Source organism: Coffea arabica, chromosome 3e, assembly GCF_036785885.1.
Source record: "Coffea arabica cultivar ET-39 chromosome 3e, Coffea Arabica ET-39 HiFi, whole genome shotgun sequence".
In the NCBI taxonomy this organism is placed as follows: Eukaryota; Viridiplantae; Streptophyta; class Magnoliopsida; order Gentianales; family Rubiaceae; genus Coffea; species Coffea arabica.
In genome coordinates this window covers 32,787,351-32,810,818 of record NC_092315.1, presented here as the reverse complement: position 1 = coordinate 32,810,818, position 23,468 = coordinate 32,787,351, and the positions used below count along the sequence as shown (strand labels likewise).

The 23,468-nt window shown below is 31.9% G+C and overlaps 1 protein-coding gene across 9 annotated transcripts; it reads left to right on the top strand.

The window, feature by feature from the left end:
- The first annotated feature begins 5,857 nt into the window (after positions 1–5,857).
- LOC113736878 (protein THYLAKOID ASSEMBLY 8-like, chloroplastic) lies at positions 5,858–23,167 on the top strand. 9 transcript variants are annotated; one of them, XR_011842081.1, is made up of 5 exons: positions 5,858–6,270; positions 7,652–7,957; positions 9,529–9,720; positions 20,371–20,406; positions 23,013–23,167. XR_011842081.1 is itself a non-coding variant. In XM_027264068.2 (3 exons), the coding sequence occupies exons 1-3, from the start codon at positions 6,049–6,051 to the stop codon at positions 9,556–9,558; spliced, it is 558 nt and encodes a 185-aa protein (XP_027119869.1). In that variant the 5' UTR covers positions 5,858–6,048; the 3' UTR covers positions 9,559–12,755. The 9 variants fall into 9 exon arrangements, 2 of the variants coding, with proteins under 2 accessions (XP_027119869.1, XP_027119870.1); XR_011842082.1 differs by lacking the exon at positions 20,371–20,406 and having other exon boundaries at positions 9,529–9,715; XM_027264068.2 differs by lacking the exons at positions 20,371–20,406; positions 23,013–23,167 and having other exon boundaries at positions 9,529–12,755.
- The last annotated feature ends 301 nt before the right edge of the window (positions 23,168–23,468 follow it).

Below are 23,468 nucleotides of genomic sequence, written 5' to 3'. Positions count from 1 at the left end.
AATTAGGTAAACACAAAGAGCATGCTGCCCGAATTTTTACTCGAGAACTAGAAAACTATATTTACAACTTGAGTGAAGGTTAAGTGATTACCACTTGAACTAGCGAGAACTTTTGCTACTTTGTTATCGATGGTTATACGTTAAAAACCTAAACGAACTTGTACTCTTGAGGAAAAGATATAATGGCCAATGTAAACTTGTATTTCCTTGTACTTTCAACTCAAGTATTGTTTCCAAGTATATATGCTACAAAAACCTTACGATTTGAAAAGCGAGCAAGTGTTTCACGAATGCCTTTCAAATAAATTTCAATTGGTTGATTCTTATGAACGGAACGTTTAAGTTTCAAATCTTACTCGTGTTTCAAAGTTCTCAAATTGGATTTCTATCGCAGATCTGGACTCCAAACCTGGAGTATAATTGAACGTGACTACTTGAAGCACTATAGTTTGAGTGAGTGATCCCTCCACTACTTCTCAAAGATTACTTTTGAAATGATTCTTGCATTGATTGCACAATTGCATATCATTGTGTTTGTGTGTGTGCCATGACATAATTTGGCTCCAATGAGTTCCTGGAGAGTCTTGTGCTTAGAACCAATGTCTCCACTATTGTTTACACATTCTTTGGAGCACGATGGCTCCTTACTTCTGTTTCATGGTTACTTGATCTAAACGAGCATTGGGTATTTAAGTATAAGAACTTCACTGGCTCACATGAGCAATAAATGAACATTTGATTACTGCATCATGACATCATATCAATGCTTTATTGTGAAATATACTTGGCTGTTGATTTTACTGGTCACTCGCTGAGCTTCTAGCTCACCCCCTATTATCTTTTTCTCCCCACAGGGATCGAAGTAAAGGAAGAACTTGTTTTTGGATCTTTGTGTGGCTGGATGGCGTACATCTTGTATAGTTTAGTTTTGGTTTTGGTTTATGTACTTTTGGGCTTGTATAAATATTTGAAATTGAATCAGATGTAAACCTACATTTTACGCTTAGAACTAGTTTCCGCTTCGCTTATGATATGTAATTTTGGGAGAATTGGATGTATTATTTGATTTGTACCTTGTAATTTACTTGAGGAATGTAGTAAGTGAGTGAGTCCCGGCGAGAGCTGGGCAGGCGGCCCGTTAAACCCTCTGGTACGCCTTAGGGGGAGGTGGGGTCGTTACAGGTTTGGCCTCTTCACTTGTTGTGGGCTACAACCCCACCTTCAGGAACAAAACCCACGGCCCAAGTAGGGACGGATAACTGTGGGACAATATTGGTCAGGGGCGTTAGAGTTGGTATCAGAGCCGACTCCCGACCCCGATATGCCAGCGAGAACGCTGGGTCTCTTATGGGGGGGGATGGATTGTTATGATCCCACATCGGCTTGGGAGGAAGTCCTGGGGCTGCTTTAATAGCCTGTAGTGGTCTCTCCCACCTGACCGAGATCTTTTGGAGGGGTGCTGGGCTTCTTGACCTGCGAGATTGGGCTCTTCACTTGTTGTGGGTTATAACCCCACCTCCAGGAACAAAACCCACGGCCCAAGTAGGGGCGGATAACTGTGGGACAATATTGGTCAAGGGCGTTAGAGTTGGTATTAGAGTCGACTCCCGATCCCGGTGTGCCAGCGAGGACGCTGGATCTCTTATGGGGGGGTGGATTGTTATGATCCCACATCGGCTAGGGAGGAAGTCCTGGGGCTGCTTTAATAGCTTATAGTGGTCTCTTCCACTTGACCGAGGCCTTTTGGAGGGGTGCTGGGTTTCTTGACCTGCGGGTTTAAGCTCTTCACTTGTTGTGGGCTATAACCCCACCTCCAAGAACAAAACCCACGGCCCAAGTAGGAGCGGATAACTATGGGACAATATTGGTCAAGGGCGTTAGAGTAGGGAGGAAGTCCTGGGGCTGCTTTAATTGCCTGTAGTGGTCTCTCCCATCTGACCGAGACCTTTTGGAGGGGTGTTGGGTTTCTTGACCTGCGGGTTTGGGCTCTTCACTTGTTGTGGGCTATAACCCACCTCCAAGAACAAAACCCACGGCCCAAGTAGGGACGGATAACTGTGGGACAATATTGGTCAGGGGTGTTAGAGTTGGTATCAGAGCCGACTCCCGACCCCAGTGTGCCAGCAAGAACGCTGGGTTTCTTATGGGGGGGAGGATTGTTATGATCCAACATCGGCTAGAGAGGAAGTCATGAGGCTGCTTTAATAGCCTGTAGTGGTCTCTCCCACCTGACCGAGGCCTTTTGGAGGGGTGTTGGGCTTCTTGACCTGCGAGTTTGGGCTCTTCACTTGTTGTGGGCTATAACCCCACCTCCAGGAACAAAATCCACCGCCCAAGTAGGGGCGGATAACTGTGGGACAATATTGGTCAGGAGCGTTAGAGTTGGTATCAGAGCCGACTCCCGATCCCGGTGTGCTAGCCAGGACGCTGGGTCTCTTATGGGGGGGATGGATTGTTATGATCCCACATCGGCTAGGGGAGAAGTCCTGGGGCTGCTTTAATAGTCTGTAATGGTCTCTCCCACCTGATCGAGGCCTTTTGGAGGGGTGCTGGGTTTCTTGACCTGCGGGTTTGGGTTCTTCACTTGTTGTGGGCTATAATCCCACCTCCAGGAACAAAACCCACGGCCCAAGTAGAGACGGATAACTATGGGACAATATTGATCAGGGGCGTTAGATATGGGAGCCTAATTTGTTCTCCCTTTGTCACAAACTGCACAATTCCACACGTCTTTGACTCTCACCAAAACCACTAACCAAAGTTTTCTTTTATTCTATCATCAAGCATGTCTCAAACATAAAAGGTTCAAGAAAATTTGCTAAAACTCCAAGTGGAGAAGGGCTCAAGTTAGGAATCCAACTAAAAGTCTAATTATTTATGTCACATTAAAGGAGTAGACAATCCCAAAATTGCAAACAAATTACCAAGGAATTTAGTAAAAACATACACAAAGAAAACCTAAATTAAAAAAACTCTAAACATTCAAATAAGTTGCATGAACTTGGGAATTAAAAGCAAAAATGAGATAAAAAGGACCTTCCAATGCATTTGCACTTTAAAACATCAATTGGGAAGTGATGGTGAAGACCTAGATTGATCAATGCTTGACTTTGATGATTAACAAGCCAAAATAATGATTTGGACTAATATCTTTTCATGAGAAAGTTGCTAGGAACAGGTCCAAACTCAACGAGGAAAGAAATGAGGAAAATAAGTTTGAATAAAACTTATCACTTAGGGTCAAATGCAGTTTCTAACACTGGTTAGAAGAATTGGACATCCAAAAAATGAAGAAAGTGAAATTTCGGTAATTGGACAATGTTTCAAACACATAACATGCCTATCTAACGTCTGAAAAGTTGGCTAAATTCTCTGCTTTTATCAGATGCATTTCTCGAATGCTACATTGACATTTCTAAACTACTAGTCAAGACCAACTCAACAACCTTTAGACACAAAATTGAACTATTGAATGCCTAACAGCTCAAACAGCTAGTTTTTTACCATTGGAGAGACTTTTAGGGGAAATGTTTATTATTTATAAATAATTCCATGTCTGAATATTAGAGAGACTTTTGCATACAAGACTACAAGTTTTGTAAGAGGGATTTTGAGAGAAAATACTATTGTGTGTAGATGTAATTGTAATCTTGGTGGGATTGAAAAGTGTAGTAGTTCTTAATTGGTTAGAGGCATTCAATTTTAGTATAGTGAGGGTTATATTGAGTGAAGTTGTAAAACTTTTTAACTCAACTAAAGGATATTTATCGTGAGTAAACAGTGACTTTTCTTATGTACAATGTGGTTTGTTGCGCCATCAATTGAAGAAACTACTATGGAAGAATCAACTCCAAATTTGAAAGAAACTTGGGAGTTTGTTTGGTTTGAAACTCTTTTTACCTTTTATTGCTTCATTACTTGTTTGTATGGTTAAATTGCCTTATTTTTATTGTTATTTAGCTTAATTAAGTGTGCGTTCACTTAGGTGAATTTGACTAGTTAAAATTGGGTGTTTTGTCATAATTTTCTTAGTTCAATATAACCAAATTCACTCCCCTCTTAGATTGCAAGTAGGTGTAACAGATAGGCAGTTGCAACAACAGTGAGGACAATGACTTCTCCACCTTTTTTCGTTCCTCAACTTTGTTCCTGTTTTTCATTTTATGTTTACTTCATGATTTGCTTATTTTTCCTTTTAACTCTTTTTTATTTATTCTAGAAAGAAATAAAATATAAATATTATAGAATTATATCAAAAACCAAAATTTCCCGAAAATTAAAAGAATTTTCTTACACAGATTGGGAATTGTGAATTCATTGACTTTCGGATAGGTACTTGAAAATCAATACATTAGCCATAATGGTACCCATTTACTAAGTTTCCCTCACATCTAAGATACTTTTTGCCCTCACACTAAATAAATGTTAATGAAAATTACAATCATCCTTTTTATTTTATTTTTTCATTCCTTTCTTCCATTTCTTCACTTCATTTTTTCTCTTGCCATTAGTTCCTCCTCTTTGTCTTTCTCGTTTACATCTTTAAAATGAAAATTGTTGATATGTGTTGTTTCCACTATCTCAATTTTGTATAACCTTAGAAACTATTGGTTGTTACTATGGATAATCAATTACGAATTAAAATAACTATAATATTTTTACACATTTTGAGTTATCTAATAACTCAATTATGCACCTAATAAATTAGCAGTGATACGTAAGATTATTCGCAATGTGCATTGCCAAAACTTGTTTTTTTAGGGATCATAAAGTATCTATGTTACCCATTCAAAAACTTAGGATCATAAAGTATCAATCTTACCAATTCAAAACCTAACACTAATAATTTGTGACACATTATTTAAATTAGTGGAAAAAGCATACTCCAAGGGTGTCCAAATTAAAAAAAAGAAATATTTATTCTGTAATAAAAAAGTAGAAGTCAACTATAAATCGCCAACTCTACATGTTTATAGTCATATTTCGGGTGTTATTAAAATCTAATAACCATCTATAGTTTCCTTGCGATGGTTATGTTGCATAAATACTTACTTATGACAGGGTAAAAATGGGATAATAAAAAAAGGTGAAAAGTTTTACACCAAATAAGACCTCATGCTTTATAAATACTAGTGATTGAGACATACTCAATTTGTGTGTGCATTAAAAAACATATGATGCTCTAAGAAATACAAACAATGTGTAAACATGAAAGAGAAAAAAGCATAAAAGTTGGTAAATAAAACACAGGATTATACAAGTAAAATGAAATCATGATTATTTATCAATGGTGAAGGGACAAGTGCTCTAACAAATATGTAGTAGTTTTAGAGTGTTTTAAGTACCATCGGATGAATATGGAGGTGTAGATAACATGGAGAAATCAAATCAGAACAAATGCATTATCGTGGAAAGACAAATATTGACTTTTTAGTTTTTAATTGTAACTATATTGTAACCATTTAGCCCTTAATAATAAGGGTAGAATTGATAATTCAAAAAATGACACATTTTGTTAACACCAAACCTTGCTTAGATTTTGTATATAGAAATATATACAAAAAAATTAGTTAAAACACTAATTATCCTTGGTATTTTTTTCAAATGGAATTCTCTTACTATCCTAGAATGGATAAAGTTTTTGGAAAAAAGAATTGCTAGTATAGGGCTACTAAAGTCTTTTAACTGCTAAAATAGCTCGAGTTCATCGATTTTTAGTTGATTTAAGCGACATGCTACCAATTGAAATTACAAGTATGTAAGTGCTATAATCAATAGTTTAACACAGTAAAATTCAAGCTAATGACAACTCCGGGGTGCATATTGCAATTAACCTTAGTCCCCAGAAAAGAATCGGCGAAATACAACCGCAATACTAAAGAAGGAAAGAGAGGAAAAAGGTGAAACCAATTTGTTTCTCTCTGTTTCCTCCTGCTGTATTTCTTTCATGGATTCACTGAAATCGAGCATTCCTCAAGTGGGTTTGCACCGAAACTTCGATCTCTCTTTTCCCAATCTGCCTATGCCCCCATCAAGGCTAAAAGTTACATGCGGGTCGAGAAAGATTGGACCAAGAAAACAATGTGGAGGTCAAGGGTGTTGTCTCCAGAAGCCATACAAGCTGTCCAATCTTTGAAATTAGCAAAATCTCCAGGCAAATTAGCAGAGGTCTTTGCCAATAGAATCAGCAGACTCATGAAGGCTGACTTGTTGGATACTTTATACGAGCTGCAAAGGCAAAACGAAGTAGAATTAGCCCTTCAGGTAAATGTATGTATATCTTGTCGTGACTGTTTTGGTTTCGTGGGATTGATTATATTTTGTAAAGGGATTGTGGAATTTGATGAGAAAAGAATTGAAGGGTTGAAGAAAAAATTTAATTTTGTGGGCATTATTATTTGTTTTGGAACAAAAAAATAGATTTTTCTGTTACCCAAGGATTAGGGGAGAAGGAAAAGAGAAAAAAAGAAAAAAAATAGCCAGTTTCTTAACAGTTTCGGAGCTTTGAGCATTTTAAATTTCAGAGTTTATGCTTGAAATATTATGCGTCAGTTATGTGTCAAATATATATGCAGTGAAAATTGGTTATTTTGATGATGCTTTTACTTATGGATGTCTTATTTGAACCAGATTTTAATGATGTTGGGAAGTTTGACAAATATTAATAAGTTAGCTGTATAACTCATATTGTTAGGATGATGGTCTGAAAATTGTAATTGCAGTTAATTGTGTGCCGATAGTGTCAAGATGAAGATGAGAAATCAAGTGAACATGATTGTAATTTTAATTTTCTCTTTGTCTGTGCCACTTGCATGATGGATGTAGTGCATAGGTCAAGGTGAAGTCATTGTCTTAATACATAACAGAATCAATTCTTACCCACCTCTGTGGTAGATGGTTTCTGGAAAGTCTCCTAGTAACAGTAGAATTATGACTCTACCAAATTTTTTAGTAAAGAGCAGTTGAAAATCCTAAACTAGAGGTTTGCCTGACTTCCTGATCTGCATTAGATTGAAGACATAAAAGATGCTTGTAAGTTTTATTCTTCCAGAGATGGACTTTGGCTGGACTTTAGCTAGCATTGAAAATTGTGGGAATTGTCAATATGGTGATGTCATGTAAAGGTTCTTTGTTAAGATAGGCTCATGTTCCTGCACAAGTCATTCATGCTTTTTGATACAGTAATATACGTCTATTAATGAAACTAGAGAGAATCAGATTGGCAGCTAGAGACAGCTAAATGTCTATCTTTTGTTACGTTTGTGTCTTCAGATACCAGTTTGAAATCAAGGAGTCCCTTTTTATCATGAATGCTACTGGTTATTGTCTATCATCTTTCCTCTGGCTGATTGTACTTGACTCAGTGCATTTTTTTATAGTTGCATAATGAACTCTTGAATGAAATGGCACTTCAGCTCTCTCTAGCTGCTATGGCATATGGTAAAAGTTGTGCTTTTAGAGAAATAGTTTACGTTTAATAGATTCAAAGTTCAACCTAACATGTCTCCTTATCTTGGGTTGATTTTTTCCCTTTTAATTGTGCATTATCTGCAAAGTAATCAGGACTCAGGTGTTTAATTTTGCAAGAAAAGAAATTTGGTATGAACCGGGTATATCTATTTTCAGTGACATGATCCTGATGTTGGGAAAGAGTAGCAATATTGAAATGGCTGAACAGCTTTTTGGCGAGCTAGAGAAAGAAGGCCTAAGGCCTGACACCAGAACATACACTGAGATGATTGGAGCATATTTCCGTATCAAAATGATAGAAAAGGCAATGGAGTCAAATGAATCAATGAAGGGATCAGGTTGTGTTCCTGACAAGCTAACATTCAGGATCTTGATAAAGAACCTTGAAAAGACTGGCAAAAAAGAACTTATAGCTACAGTGAAGAAAGATTGTCTTTCCTATATTAAGTACCCTGAGAAATTTCTTGAAGAGGTTGAAAAGACATACGTAAGTACTGTTTTTCACTAGCAAAGCTTTTACTTCTAATTTTATATATCTTTATGTTGAAAAATGAACTATTGAGTGTGCATGCATTCTGTGGCTCCCTTTGTCATAATTTTAATAACAATATGAAGAGCAGTAGTCCTGCTGTACATAAGACCTTTACTGTATATTCTTTTGTGCGCAGTTCTATGTGTCATTGGTCACAATGTCTCTTCTGGTTTTTTAATTGGATGCAAATAATCTTAACTTTCATGCCTTAAGAGTGTACCGTTATTTAGCAACCTTGTGAAAAACTTATTTCTTAATTATCTCATGATTTTGTTGTCATCTATTGCTATGCCATATGCCAGCGTTTCTCAGCGCTAGAACTAAAACTTATTTTAGTAGTGGTGGAAATGGATAATAACCATTGTCTGCTTGTAATTTTTACTCGATCTTAGACAATATTTTGGACCATTGTACCTTAAACCCATTATGATGTGTAATCCCAACTTGGATTGCACCTGGGAATGGCAGCAGTTTAGGCAGCTGAGGAAACGGACCATTTGAATCCTAATATGAACTTGGACCTGATTAGAGGAAACTTTCCAGCAGGCCCCTGAACTATTCACTTTGCACGGTTTTGGCCCCTTAACTATAAATTGTCGCAAATAAGCCCTTGAACAAAAAAAAAATGCTTAGTTTAAGAGCTTCCATCAATTTTTGGGCGTTAAATGCAACAGAATTAAGGGCAAAACTGACCAAACAGAAAAACCAACAGACAATTTGGTTAAAAAACCAACTGTATTAAGTCAACTAATAACATGGAATTTAATGTTTCTTCCTCTTCTTTCATCTTCCACCTTCTCTAACTCTAATTTGATGAAATTAGCAGTCAATGAGGCCTTTCAGGTTGTTCTTGTGGGATCATTTTTTTTGTTTGGTCGGTTTTGCTCCTAATTCCATCACCTCTTAACAGCCAAAATTGATGGAAGTCCTTAAACTAAACATTTTTTTGTTCAAGGGCTTATCTGTTACAATTTATAGTTGAGGGGCCAAAACCATACAAAGGCAATAGTTTAGTGGCTGTCGGAAAGTTTCCTCACCTGATTATCATTAATCTGACTAAGGCTGCAACCCTTTGGTTCCAAAACCTGTTCAATTTCTTTTGGATTCTTGGTCAGTTGTCAATGCAAAATTAATTAGCTACATGTTAAGTTAAATTATGTCAGTTGACAATTTCTACTTAATGCATTACCTATACTTTCTTCTTTACCAAGTAGCTGTTTTATCTGTTCCCATTTTTTTCTTCTTCATTTTTTTTTAATACATAACATGATGCTATGTTTTGTGCAATATGCATCTGGTTGTCATGCTTTTACACCTCTGTACAGATGGATTAAAGGGTTAACTGAAACCACAAACAATATATAACCTTTTCTCTTAAGCTGCCCATATCTCTTGCCACTATCCTACATTTTCATCAGGCCTATTCATTTTTTTTTTCTTGATGTACTGATACAGCTCATGGTAATGTTTTGTAAATTTCTTCTTGCTTTGGGTTGATTTGGTGATTGGATCTTGTTTTTCTTCAGCCAAAGCGAAGGTTACTCAACGTTGTTTGAAGATATGTAGCATCTTTCAACCATGTCCTCCTTTGTGCTACCTTGAATTTCACAATCCTTGGAGCTGGATGAAGCTTGTCACCATAGCCAGCTACCTTGAGATAGTTGCTGCCAGCTTATTGGCATATGAGCTGGCAATTCTCACATTGACTGGAATGTAAGGTGAATTATTCAATTTAATTTAAGCAATAATCATTTTAAAAAATTTCTACCCTGTATCAGATCCTTGCACGATGGTAGTTTAGGCTCGTAATCACTAATTATGACTTCATTAAGCAATTTTGGCAATTTTGAACTAACTAGGCTGACTAAGTGCCTTGTAAGGTCATTGCTGTTGGATTAATGCAAATACCATTTTACAATATGAACTCTTTTAGCTACCGAAAAATTCCCTAAGTTGTAGCATCAACTCTTGAAAGATGCTGCTTGTGCCTTATAATGTAATGTAAATCTCCCAAAATTTGCAACATTTTCTGTAAGGTCTTTGAAGTTCCAATTCCTATAGTGCAAAAGAGTTGCCAATCAGACAAGTTTATATTTGTGTATTAGCTGCGTACTCTTTCAAATTATTTTACCCTGATTTTTCTTATTCAAGAATTGATTTACATTTTTTTTTGCCAAAACGTCAACATTGTTTTAACAGAGTGTAAATAACTTTACAGCGTGGTGGGCAACTGCCTAAGGTCTACTTGTGATTGTTGAACTAACTGTGGGAAGATAATTCTTCCATCTAATTTTCTATCCTAGTTCTGTTGCAAACAAAGCAACTCTATGACTTCATGCATGAACTTTTACTTACATAGGAGAACCCACAAGAACCAATTCAGGATCATAGAGCTAAAATGTCTTCCAGAAGATTGGCACTTAATGAATCATTGCTATCGTGCCTCAGTAGTTTGTCAATAACATGCTTCTGATCTGCTTCAATGATTATATTCTGCAATCCTTCCTCTAGAACTTAGGTGAGGCTTAATTTGATTGCCTTAGCTGACCCCATCTGCACCTTTTTGCTCCTGATATGACCAGTGATTGCCCGGGCAGTAATTATCTCACCTCTCCCGTCTCTTCCAACTGCCCTATACCTGCTTTCCCTTTACCAATGCGGCTCTTTGAAGCTATGTTGATTTTAATGTTGTTTATGAGGGGAGGATTCCAATGGTCGTCCTCACTGTCCATTTCATTGTCCAATCTTCAAATTTTGACCACTTAGTGATAGCTTGGTGCATCATCTTCATAAATCATCGCATTCATCTGCGAGTTTTAAAATTGATCTTCTTGCTAATAAAATTTGCTACAGAATGTTTGTTGTGATTGCTATGTGTCTGAATTCTCTTTTCCGCTTGTAGCTCCTTTTCAGCTTCTTCCACCATACCCAAAAAATTGCCTCTTTGCTCTCCCAGTCCATCTTGGATAACTGGAGAGCATTCCCATAATGCTTCAGCACCACGGCCAAGAATAAGAGCATGCTCAATTGATTCTTTACCTTCCCTGCATCCTTGACAGATTAGGTTGCTTGCCTGTTTCTGCTATGTATTACAGCGTTAACTGGGAGGCTCTGCTGCAGATACTTCCAAATAAATAACTTAATCTTATGTTTGATATTATGCTTCCATAAGAAGTTGCATATCTTGAAGCTGTCCTTTCATGCCCACATTTACATTCTGTTTTAACTTCTTTTCTTCTTCTTCTGGGCTGCATTATATGCTGGTCTTACAAAATAGATCCCATTCTTAGAGTGCTTCCAAAAAAGTTTCTGATGCTAATGGGGAATTGCATAATGGTCTCAATATCCCTTCTACACATGATTTGGCTCAGAGTTATTTTGCTCCATTTGAAGTTCTGTATGAGCTGGTCAACTCTTTCCAATTGATAGAAGGGGGAGTTTCTGGGTCCTTAACTCTCCATCTTCATTCAAATGGATTCTATTATGGCCAGCATTTTTATTAATTTTTAATTAATCTAAGTTTTCAATTGTTTGTTTAAATTGGACTCAGATTGTGGATCAAAGAAAAGGCCAAAAAAGGGAAAAAGACATTAGGGCTAAAACAATTTTTTGTTAAAGAAAAGGGGCCTGTAGCCCAAACTAAGGCCCAAGTAAGCTAAGAAGGCAATTTTGGATTTTTTGAAGCAAAAAAAAAAAAGGGAAAGATGATGGATAAGGCTTAGATAATCTAGAAGGTTTTTGTTGCAGTTAAATCCTTTGTCCCATGTTAGAAAAATCAAAGGAAATTCACCCAACGTATGTCATAAATACCCTAGGCAAGAACAATCCCTCACTATTATGTCTTCTTCACTAGCAAATGATAAACAAAAGAGAGAAAAGGAGGGAAAAGTCAAGCATAGAAGATTCATCTAAGTCTAGTTGTAGAGCAAGAAGAGGAGATCATAACCTAGAAGTGTAGTGATTTCTTCAAATTAAGAATTTGATTTAATAATTAATTGTATAGTTGCTTCAAGAATAGACATAGGTAACCTATGATCTTGCTTAGAAAGAATTATGGAATGTTATTGCATGTATCATGCTTGATTTATGGCTGGAATATTGCATGTTTTCTTCAAAACAAGAACTAGTTTTTTGCATGTAGAAAAGGAATAGGAAAAAAATTGTAGAAAATATAAGGGCAAAAGGAAACCATTGCCAATTGGCAAGACCAGCTAGCCATAGTGACTCACTAGACTAAGGTTGCCGGAAAAGCTTGGGAGGGCAATTGCTGATCATTGCTGCTTATGTCGGCTGGTGATGAAGGTGGTGGGTAGTGGTAGCCATGTTAGATTGTGAATTAAAGGAAAAGGAAAGAGGTTTGTAAAAGCTGCAATTTATTGGAAATTTTTGTAAAAGTTTATTATGAGTCTGACTTTGAAAATTCATAACTTATTATAGACTAGTAAAAATTCGAAAATTTCAAGGAATAGGCTACCACATAAATCCTGGGTATTTATATAAAGGGTTAATATCAGAAACCTCCCTTGAGGTTTCTTCTAATCACACCTAGCACCCCTCATGTTTTCGAAATCACACTCAGCACCCCTAGAATGACAACTTTGGTATCATTGTCAGCCCCTCATTATTTTTGTTCCACTTTTACCCTCCTTGTGAACTCTATTTATGTAACTCACATCCCTCCAACTTTTGTAACTCACATCCTAGCAGTGTAACATGTTTTGAACATTTTGTAATTTTATGTAAGCTTCTTGTACATCTTTATAATAGATTGCGTTTCTGTTATTAAGTTTTACAAATAATTCACATAAAGTTACACATTGTTTAAAAAATGTTATATTGATCTGAACGGAGATAAAAAAAAATGTGACTATGGATTCTCATAATGGCAGCAATAGTTTCAATATGTGGTTGTAGTTGTAAATAAACTTGCTCTTCCATTTTTGTGAAAATGAGGTAGTATAAATAGCTTTTTGTGCGTCGAATGGAGTTTGTAAGTTATTAATATTGCGATACCCTATTATCAAGTAAAAATGGATTGCTAATGCTATATACTCATGAATTCCCATCATCTTTAAACTACTGTTAGATTATGTTATTATTCACTTAGAAATTGCAATTTTGGCAATGGCATTATGTCCATTGCCAAAAGTCAACATCACTGGAAACTCCATAGCTATTTAATATTAGGGAGTGGGATAGGAACAATTGTTAGATCAACCATCCTTAAATCGTGTAACATTTTTTGAACATTTTGTAATTTTATGTAAATTTCTTGTACATCGTTACAATAGAAGTGTGATAAGTTGTTAGTGTACATATGAGTCCAATATGTAATAATCGTATTTGTGTTGATAAGTTTTACAAATAGTTGAATTAGAATTACACTTTGTACAAAAAATATTACATAATTACATAATAGTTTTACATAATTTAGTGAAAACCTCAAGGGAGGTTTCCGAAATTAACTCTTTATATATAGAGTTCACAAGGAGGGTAAAAGTGGAACAAAAATAATGAGGGGCTGACAATGATACCAAAGTTGTCATTCCAGGGGTGCTAAGTGTGATTTCGAAAACATGAGGGGTTCTAGGTGTGATTAGAAGAAACCTCAAGGGAGGTTTCTGATATTAACCCTTATATAAATGCCATATACTATATAAATCATTAGGTGATAAATTATATCTGTATCCATTTCTAATCTTAATAAGTATAGAATACATATTAAAATACTATATATATTAGTTGTACCCTATATATAAATACTATATATACATGTATATATAGTATATAAACATGTTTCTTTACTATATATACAAATATATAGTATATATATAATTGCTATAAGCATGTATATACATGTTTATCAAAATACATTATATTATAATGAATAGAACATATATGATTAAATATAGACATGTCTATATAATACATGTCTATATATATTTATAATACATGTCTATATAATACATGTATTATAAACATATTTATATATAGACATCTATATATAGACATGTCTATAATGTATATACATGTTCTATATATATTATAAACATGTTCTATACATATTTATTATATGGTGTATTTTAATTGTATATACAATTATAATAATCTATAAACATGTATATATGAATAATTATATAATACAGATATAGGGTACTAGTATTTCTAGAATCATATCAGTTGTTAAGTTTTCTACTATATGAAATCTATGTTTTATGCAATAATTATTATTACATATAATTCCATTTTTTAATTTATATTTTACTATTAATGGTTGTCCATTAGCTACATATAGTTCTTCATTGGTTCTTTTTAAATATTCTAATGGAATTATTCCTCCTTTAATACAACTTGTATCTGCTCCATTATCGAATAAAGTTATTAATGTTTCTTGAAAATTTAATACTCTGACTATAACTAATCCATACCATTTTTGATAATTTATTTTATCATTGATATTTAAATAATCTTTTCTTTGTTTTCAGTTCTGTCTTCTATTTCTAATATGGGGTTTTGAATTGGTTCTATTGGTATTTTTGAACTTGAGGCTAATTGGCTTTGTAATATAGTAATCTTAGTTTCTAAACTTAAATCTTTTGTATATAATTCTAATATTTCTTTTTGTAGAACTTTTACCTGTTGTTTTAATTCATTGATTTCCTTTTGTAAAGAATGAGTTGTATCTTTTTTAATTATTCCTTCTATAGGATATTTATCTAATAATCTAGAAATACTAAAGGGTTCAGTTATTTTTGGAATTTTTTCTTCTGCTAATATTATCCCTTTTAATTTTTCTAAATACGTCTTCCTTGTTTCTATATTATCTATTTTCTCTATTAGATCTAATAAAAATTCTTTATCTTCCTTTGTAGTTATAACATTTATATATTTTTTATCTTTGCAATTACATTCATCTGAACTTATTTCTTTATCATCTTTGCAATTACATTTATCTTTGCAATTACTTTTTGTTTGAGTGTGCCACCATATCATTTTTCAGAGGCATCTGTTTCTACTATCATTTTAGCATTAGGGTTTGGAATACCTAAACAGGGTAAGTCTATAATCTTGGCTTTTAAATATCTTATTTTTTGAGTATGTTCTTCTGTCCAGGGAGAGGGGTCCTTTCTTAATCTCTGAAATAATATTCTACATTCTGTTCTAAGATTTGGAAAGAAATCTGCTACATAATTTAAACATCCTAAAAATCTTTGTAATTGATTTTTATCTTTAATTTCATCTGGAAATTTACTTGTAAATTCTAGAGCTCTTGTAATAGGTTTAATAGTTCCTCTGGTTATATTATGTCCTAAAATTCTTATTTCTGTTTGAAATAATTTCATTTTTGGTGCTGATAACACTAATCCATTTTTCTTTACTATATTTAAAAATATTTTAGTATGTTTAAAATGTTGTTCTATTGAATTTGAATATATTAAAACATCATCAATATAAACTATAATGAATTCACTGTGATTATTAAATATGTCATTCATTATATTTTGAAATTCTGATGGAGCATTTTTTAATTTAAAGGGCATAACTATCCATTCATAATGTCCAAATGGTGTAGTGAATGCAATTTTATATCTATCTTTTTCTGCTATAATAATTTGCTAATATCCTGATTTTAAATCAAATTTTGAAAATATTTTTGCATTAAATAATCTATTTAATAAATCTCTCTTATTTGGAATTGGATATCTAATCCATTGTAATATTGTATTTAATGGTTTATAGTTAATAACTAGTCTTGGAACTCCTCTTTCTTTTTCAGCTTGATTCATTACATAAAAAGCTTGGTCAGAAATTGTTTTAATTAAAGTTACTATTTAATTACAAGGAATATACTAATATTCCTATGTGAATATTATGAATGGTCAGTTAAATATTGTTGCATTAATGAGTATCTAGATTATATAAACATGTATATATGAACATGTCTATAATTGCTATATATAAACATTATATACATGTATTATAATATACATGTTTATATATTTATAGTATTATAATAAATACATGTCTATATATAAACATTATATTATAGTATTATAATAAATATATATAGACATGTATTATATTAATACATGTCTATATATAGTATCAAATATAAACTTAAGAATTAAATAGACATGTCTATACATGTTTATAATACATGTATTATATAGACATGTATAATATATAGACATGTATTATAAACATATTTATAAACTATAATGTATATAATATGTCTATATAGACATGTTTATAATACATGTATTATAATACATGTCAAATACATGTATATACATGTTTATAGATGTCTATATATAATACATGTATATTCATGTTCTATACATATTTATAATACATTATGAACTATAATGTATATAATATGTCTATATAGACATGTTTATAATACATGTCAAATACATGTATATACATGTTTATAGATGTCTATATATAATACATGTATATACACGTTCTATACATATTTATAATACATGTCTATAATACATGTCTATATATAGTATCAAATATATTTGATTTTTATATTTGATAATATATAGAACATGTCTATATATGATAATATATAATTCTATATAAAAAGATACATGTCTATATACTACAAAACTTTCCAGTTTTTCATAAAGAGCTGGTACGTTATACGTTATTTAACCAATTTTTCATATTTAAACAAATTTATGAAAATTAAATAACGTATTTGAAAGTTACATTTTATTTGGAAGAACGCATTCCTTCGATGCGTTTTTCACCCTTTGGGAAGAGACTAAAAAATCGCCACCCTTTAGAAAGTTAGTTTAAAAACTCTCTCTTTTTGGGAATTTACTCCTTATTAATACAACTACTATATTTATTTTCTAGTATTAATTTTTGTTATGATTTATGATTTTCTTATATTTTATCAAAAAGTTAATAGTTATTGTAGTTAAAATTATGGAGATGTTACTACTCATACTAGTCTTTCAAAGCTATTGTACCATATTGTCAAAAGTTTGAATAAGAAAGCAAGTTTCAAACATCAAAGACTTCCGTGTGCTACTCCAAACTCCATATTTTCATTGTAAGTCCTTATACTTTATGATTATTGCAAGTTCAATTAAATACATGCATTCATATAAGTACCTGAGTTAGAAGTGGTATCAGAGCACTTCTAACCCAGGTACTTATATGAATGCATGTATTTAATTGAACTTGCAATAATCATAAAGTATAAGGACTTACAATGAAAATATGGAGTTTGGAGTAGCACACGGAAGTCTTTGATGTTTGAAACTTGCTTTCTTATTCAAACTTTTGACAATATGGTACAATAGCTTTGAAAGACTAGTATGAGTAGGTGAGAGTGGGTATTGAAAGATTTGAAAGGATTACAAAGGATTTGTCTAAATTTTCTCTAGTGTGTGTTCACCGATGTCTGTCTTCTAAAGTCTGGTCTTATTTATAGAGGCTCGGGTCTTCACTTGAATCTTCATTTCATCTTCATTTGTATTGCATTTGCTTTTTGAGAAGTGGCCGACAGCTATGAATGATTCCTTTTCTTTTGAATTTTGTCAATACCTTTGAGTGACTCAAAAGTCATTTGGGTCTTGTCCGCATGGTCCTCTAAACGGATCAAAAGTAGATTCAGATGAGTCTGCTGACTCCTCTATTTTGTCACTTTTGTCATCTTTATCTTGCTTTTGTAGATAGTCCAAATATTCTTTGAGTATCTCTGGATTCTGCATCATCTTTTTCATCAGAAAGTCATTTGAAAATGCCTCGGATGCCATACTGGTCACCTTTTCTTTATCTTTTTTCTTCGGAGTGGTTGGAATAGTAGTTGGATTGGATGGCATTGTCGTTGGAGTGGGTGACAAATTTGTTGAAGTAGTGGTTGAATCTTTTGTCCATTTGAGCTTTTCTCCAGTTGTTAGAAATCTTATCACATTTGCTTGGTCTCCGAACTCTTGATTAAATCCGGTCCACCATTTGATTTTGAATTCTCTAACTAGAGACATTGGAAGTGGTTTTTCTAATTCTTGATGAATTTTGAAACTCCAGCAAAATATCCACGGAACTTTGAACTCCATATGAAATAAAATTGGTCTTGTGTATTCTTCCCCCTTTGCTCTTTTTAGATAAGTTTGAAATCCCATGAGCACATTTGGAGGTAAAATGTCGGTTTGTGGTCCAAACCATTTCCACCAATGATTGAACCAAATTGGGAATTCTCGACTGCAACATTCTTTGAATGTAAAGAACCAGGAATGATTGAATGGTCTAAAAAGGAAAGCACGATACCATGCCATTTTGTAATCTTGGTAGGTGAAACCATCTGGAATGAAATTTACTGAGAACGATTTTTTGGAATAAAGAGAAGTCCATTCATTAGGTGAACAAACTTTCTTTATGATGCATTTTGAATGGCTAATAATATTTGGATTTTTTCTATCTGGAATAGGATAAATTTCTACAGATTGAGTATCTGTAAGAATCAATTCATAATAATCCAAATTTTTGGAAGGGTCATCTGGTTGCCAGTAACATTTTGGAGGGAAAATTCGTTGAACAGTTTGATTGAGGGTAGTATATAATGGCGTTTCTTGAAATCTGGTCAAAGTGATATGTTGAGTGATTGATTGGTTTAGTGAAATAAACATTTTCTTTGGGTTTTTCAATGGGATTTGAAATTGATTGAAGAGATCTAATGGGAGGAAAGGTTGGAGTACGAGCAGCTTGACTATAAGTCAAGGCTGGAAAGTCCTGTAGAATTTGAAATCTATTTTGAGAAACAGGAGTAAGACTCATCTCATAATCCTGAGGAGTCTTTGGCCTGGAATTGCCTGCTTTTGAATCCATGATCCTGCAAAATTTTAACAAATAATCTTGTTAAGCTGTTCTTTAAGCTGTTGAATTCGAATTAAAATGGGCTGAATATCTTCAGGAGGATGATTGGCTTTTTCAAGAACATTCTTAAATATAATGTTTGAATTGATCTGCCTTTTTAGAAGAAAGGCTTGTTCTTTTGGTGTGGTTGCAGCCCAAAAGCTGTGTCTAAGATAAACTGTATCATGGTTTTGAATTTGGGAATAAGGAATTAGTTGAATTGTTTTGTCAGGATTTTTGACAAAATAGGTAAAGGGTCTATGAGAAATATTTGTGGCTCTTTTTTGAAGAATTGGGTTATCTCGTTCAGCTCGAAGTCTTCGAAGGTATTCTTTGTGAGTTTCACGTTCCATTTCCCTGTAAAAATTCTCTAGTCAAGAAGTCAGGAAGGGAGTTATTTTCTCCTTTAATAAATTCTATATCGAAATCGAAAACTGAAAGAATTGCTTGCCATCTTGCAAATATTTGTTTTGAAACTATATTTTGAACATCTTTCTGCAAAATTTCTTTAGCTGATTTACAATCTATTCTAATTAAAAAAATTTTATTATATAAATCATCTTGAAATTTTGATATACATAAAACTATTGATAAAATTTCTTTTTTAATAGTTGAATAATTCTTTTGAGGATCAGACCATGTTCCTGAATGAAATCTAACTAATTCTTCTTTTGAATTATCTATTTTTTGTTTTAGTATTCCTCCGTATCCTAATTCTGATGCATCAGTTTCGACTATCATGAATGCTTTAGGATGAGGTAAACATAAACATGGTAATGACTCTATTTTCTCTTTTAAATATTTTATTTTTTGAGTATGTTCTTCTGTCCAAGGTTTTGGATTTTTCTTTAATCTATTGAATAATATAGAACATTCTTGTCTTAATTTAGGAAAGAAATCTGCTATGTAATTTAAACATCCTAAAAACCTTTGTAATTGATTTTTCTCTTTTATTTCATCTGGAAATTTTGTTGCAAATTCTAAAGCTCTATTTATTGGTTTTATTGTTCCTTGATATATATTATGTCCTAAAAATCTTATTTTAGTTTGGAATAATTTCATTTTTGGAGCAGAAACAACTAATCCATTTTTCTTGATTATTTTTAAAAATATATTTAAATGTTTAAAATGTTGTTCTATTGATTCTGAAAATATTAATACATCATCTATATAGACTATACTGAATGAACTGTAAGGATTAAAGATATCATTCATTATATTTTGAAATTCTGATGGTGCATTTTTTAATCCAAATGGCATGACTTTCCATTCATAATGACCAAAAGGTGTTGTGAATGCTGTTTTATATCTATCTTTTGGGTCTATTATTATTTGCCAATATCCTGATTTCATATCAAATTTTGAGAATATTTTTGCATTAAATAATCTATTAAGCAAATCTTTTTTATTAGGAATAGGATATCTAATCCATTGTAAAACTTTATTTAAAGGTTTATAATTTATTACTAATCTTGGAACTCCTCTTTCTTTTTCAGCTTGATTCATTACATAAAATGCAGCACAGCTCCAAGGTGATTTTGAAGGAGTTATTAATCCTTTATCTAGTAATACTTTTATTTCTTTTTTACAAAATTCTAATAACTCAGAATTCATTTGTATTGGTCTAGCTTTTGTTGGAATATTTTTCTCATTAAAATCTTTTTCATAAGGTAATTCTATCATATGTTGTTTCCTATCCCAAAAGGCATTAGGAATATCTGCACATACTTCCTTTTTTAATAATTCTTCTATTTCTATAATTCTTTTTTGTATTTTACTATCATTTAATTGTTCTTCAATTTTTAAATAAGATTTTTCTTCTTTAATATAGTTTATTTGCTGTTGTACTTTGGTAATTGTATTAATTGTTTTATATATTGAAGATGTTTGTAATGTTTGTAGTTCTCTTTGCTTTATTGGAGTTAAGAATTTAAAAGTAATAATTTTTTCCATAATATTTACTGAGATTCCTTCATTATTAACTAAGAATGGATATATTTGAATTAAAAAGGGTGTTCCTAATATTACATCATGACTTATATTGTTTACTATTAGAAAATTATGTCTTATGCAATATTCATTATTACATATTGATCCTTTTGTAAATTTATATTTTACTTTTAAATCTTCTCCATTTGCTGCCATTAGTTTTTCATTTGTTCTTTCGCAATATTTAGTAGGAATTATTCCTTCTTTAATGCAACTTGTATCAGCTCCACTATCTATTAGAGATACACATGTTTCTTTGAAATCTTCTACTGTGATAGTTACTAAAGCGAACCATTTTTGAAATGTTAGTCTTTCAATAGTATTTAAATATTGATCTTCTTCTACTGTCTTTCCTGATATTGATATTTCTTCTGTTTTAGAATTAGAGGTTGAGGGCTGATTTCTTATTAATGTTATTTTTGATTCTATTTCCAAATCTTTTAATTTTAATTCTATTATTTCTTGTTGTAATTGTTTGACTTGTGTTTTAAGATTATTTATTTCTGATTGAAGATCTTTAGTAGTTTCTTTCTTCATTATATTTATATTTGGATATTTATCTATTAATTTTGATATACTAAAAGGTTCTATTATTTTTGGCATTTTATCTTCTTGAATAATTAAACTTTTTAGTCTTTCTAAATATTCTTTTTTAGCTATTGGATCATCAATTTTTTCTATTATATCTAATAAAAATTCTTTATCTTCTTTTTTAGTTATTACATTTAAATATTTTGGAGTACAATTGCAATTTTCTTCACTATCTGAACTAGAAATATCATTGTAATAATCATCTTCAGAACTTTGTTCTTTTTCATTTATTAATAAGTTTATTAGTTTATTTTTAATTTCTTCTTCGTTAGAACATATTTCTGTAATTTTTTCTTTTAATCTACATTTGTTTGCTTTATGTCCTATTTTACCACATTTGTAACAAACAATTTTCTTTTTAATGAATTTCTTTCTTTTAGTTGGTTCATTTTCCTTAGGTTTTTTATATTTTATTTTCTTAGAATATTTTTTAATTTTCTTTTTGTATGTTGATGGTGATTTAATTCTTTTTATTCCAAATGCATCACAGAATGATCCTACTTCTTTTTGTTTTGATCCATATTTTATTTGTAATCTTAATTCTGAACATAACATTAATCCTTCTTTTTTCACAAAAGTAAATAATTGTCCAAAAGTAATATTTTCAAATGAAATTACATCTGTTCCCATTTCTTTTTGTAAATTATCCATTATTCTTTGTGAAAATAAACTTGGTAATCCAGTTATGAATCTTTCTTTCCAGAATGAAGCATTACAGTCTGGTCTTCTTAATACATTTGTTAAAAACATATCTTTATACCATCTAAAATCTGATAATGTTGGACATCTTAAGTTTGTTAGAAATGTTTTATTAGAATTTAATTATTCTTTTGGATTTCCTATGAAATACATTACTATTGTTACAATTAGAAATTCTGCAGCATCTGATTGTACTTGAATATTTCCTTGATCATCTTCTAATTCTTGTGTATGTTCTAATATTGATAGTTTATCTTGTAGGGTTAAAGCATTATCCCACCAATTCTTTAATTGTCCAGTAAATCCTGAAACTAATAATGTTGCAATATTTCTTTCTTGAATATTTTTTATTTTATAAGCTAGTCTTGCCATTCCCATTTCTTGTAAATTATTTAGTACTTCATATTCAGCTTTGCCATCTATATTCCATTCATAAATTGAATCTCCATCATATTTAGTAGTCCTAAATTTTGATCTTTCTTCATATTGAATATCTGGAGGACTTGGTCTAGGATAATAATTTTTTGAACTTACTATTTTCCAATTTTTATTGTTACTATAGTTTTTTCTTTTTATCCGATTTATTTGATTATCTTCTTCTTCAAATTGATTTTCTATTGGTAAAAGTATATTTTCTTCTATATCTGAATTTATTGATTCTTCTGATAAATCTTCTAATTCTTCCATAGAGTTTTCTTCTATTATTTGATCTAATGTGTTTATTTTGGGTGTTGATGGTTTTGAATCTGTAGTTAGATTTTGTAATGCATTAGATATTTTATTTAATAGATTATCTGTATTACTTATCTTTTGATTGCTAATACTTTGTACTAAATCTTGTTCTTTTTCTCTTTGTCAGACTTCTAGGTTGAAAATGAGGTGCTGATATATCATTAGGAAATTTTAAATCTGGTTTCTTTAGTGTATCTATTTTTGTATTTAATACTTCCATATGTTGAGATATTGTATGAAGAATTTGATTTGTATAATTATTTTGTTGATAAACTTTTTTAAGATCTTCTAAATTTATTGAATTATTACTTGATTCAGCTTCTCTTCCCTTTTTAAAAGGTGAGGCTATTACTTCTCCATGTCCTATATTAATTTTTACTTCTTGTAATGGAGGATGTATTGATGTTAATATTTGATCGTCTTTTAATTTCCATTTTTTATATAAATTAGTTTGAACATTTATTTGAGGTGTATTATATATATCATTTATTCCTAATTTTGAGGTATAAAATGATAACCAATTAAAGAAAGGAAAATCAAACTTTTGTTTATCTAATTCATTTTTCCATTCTATCATTAATTT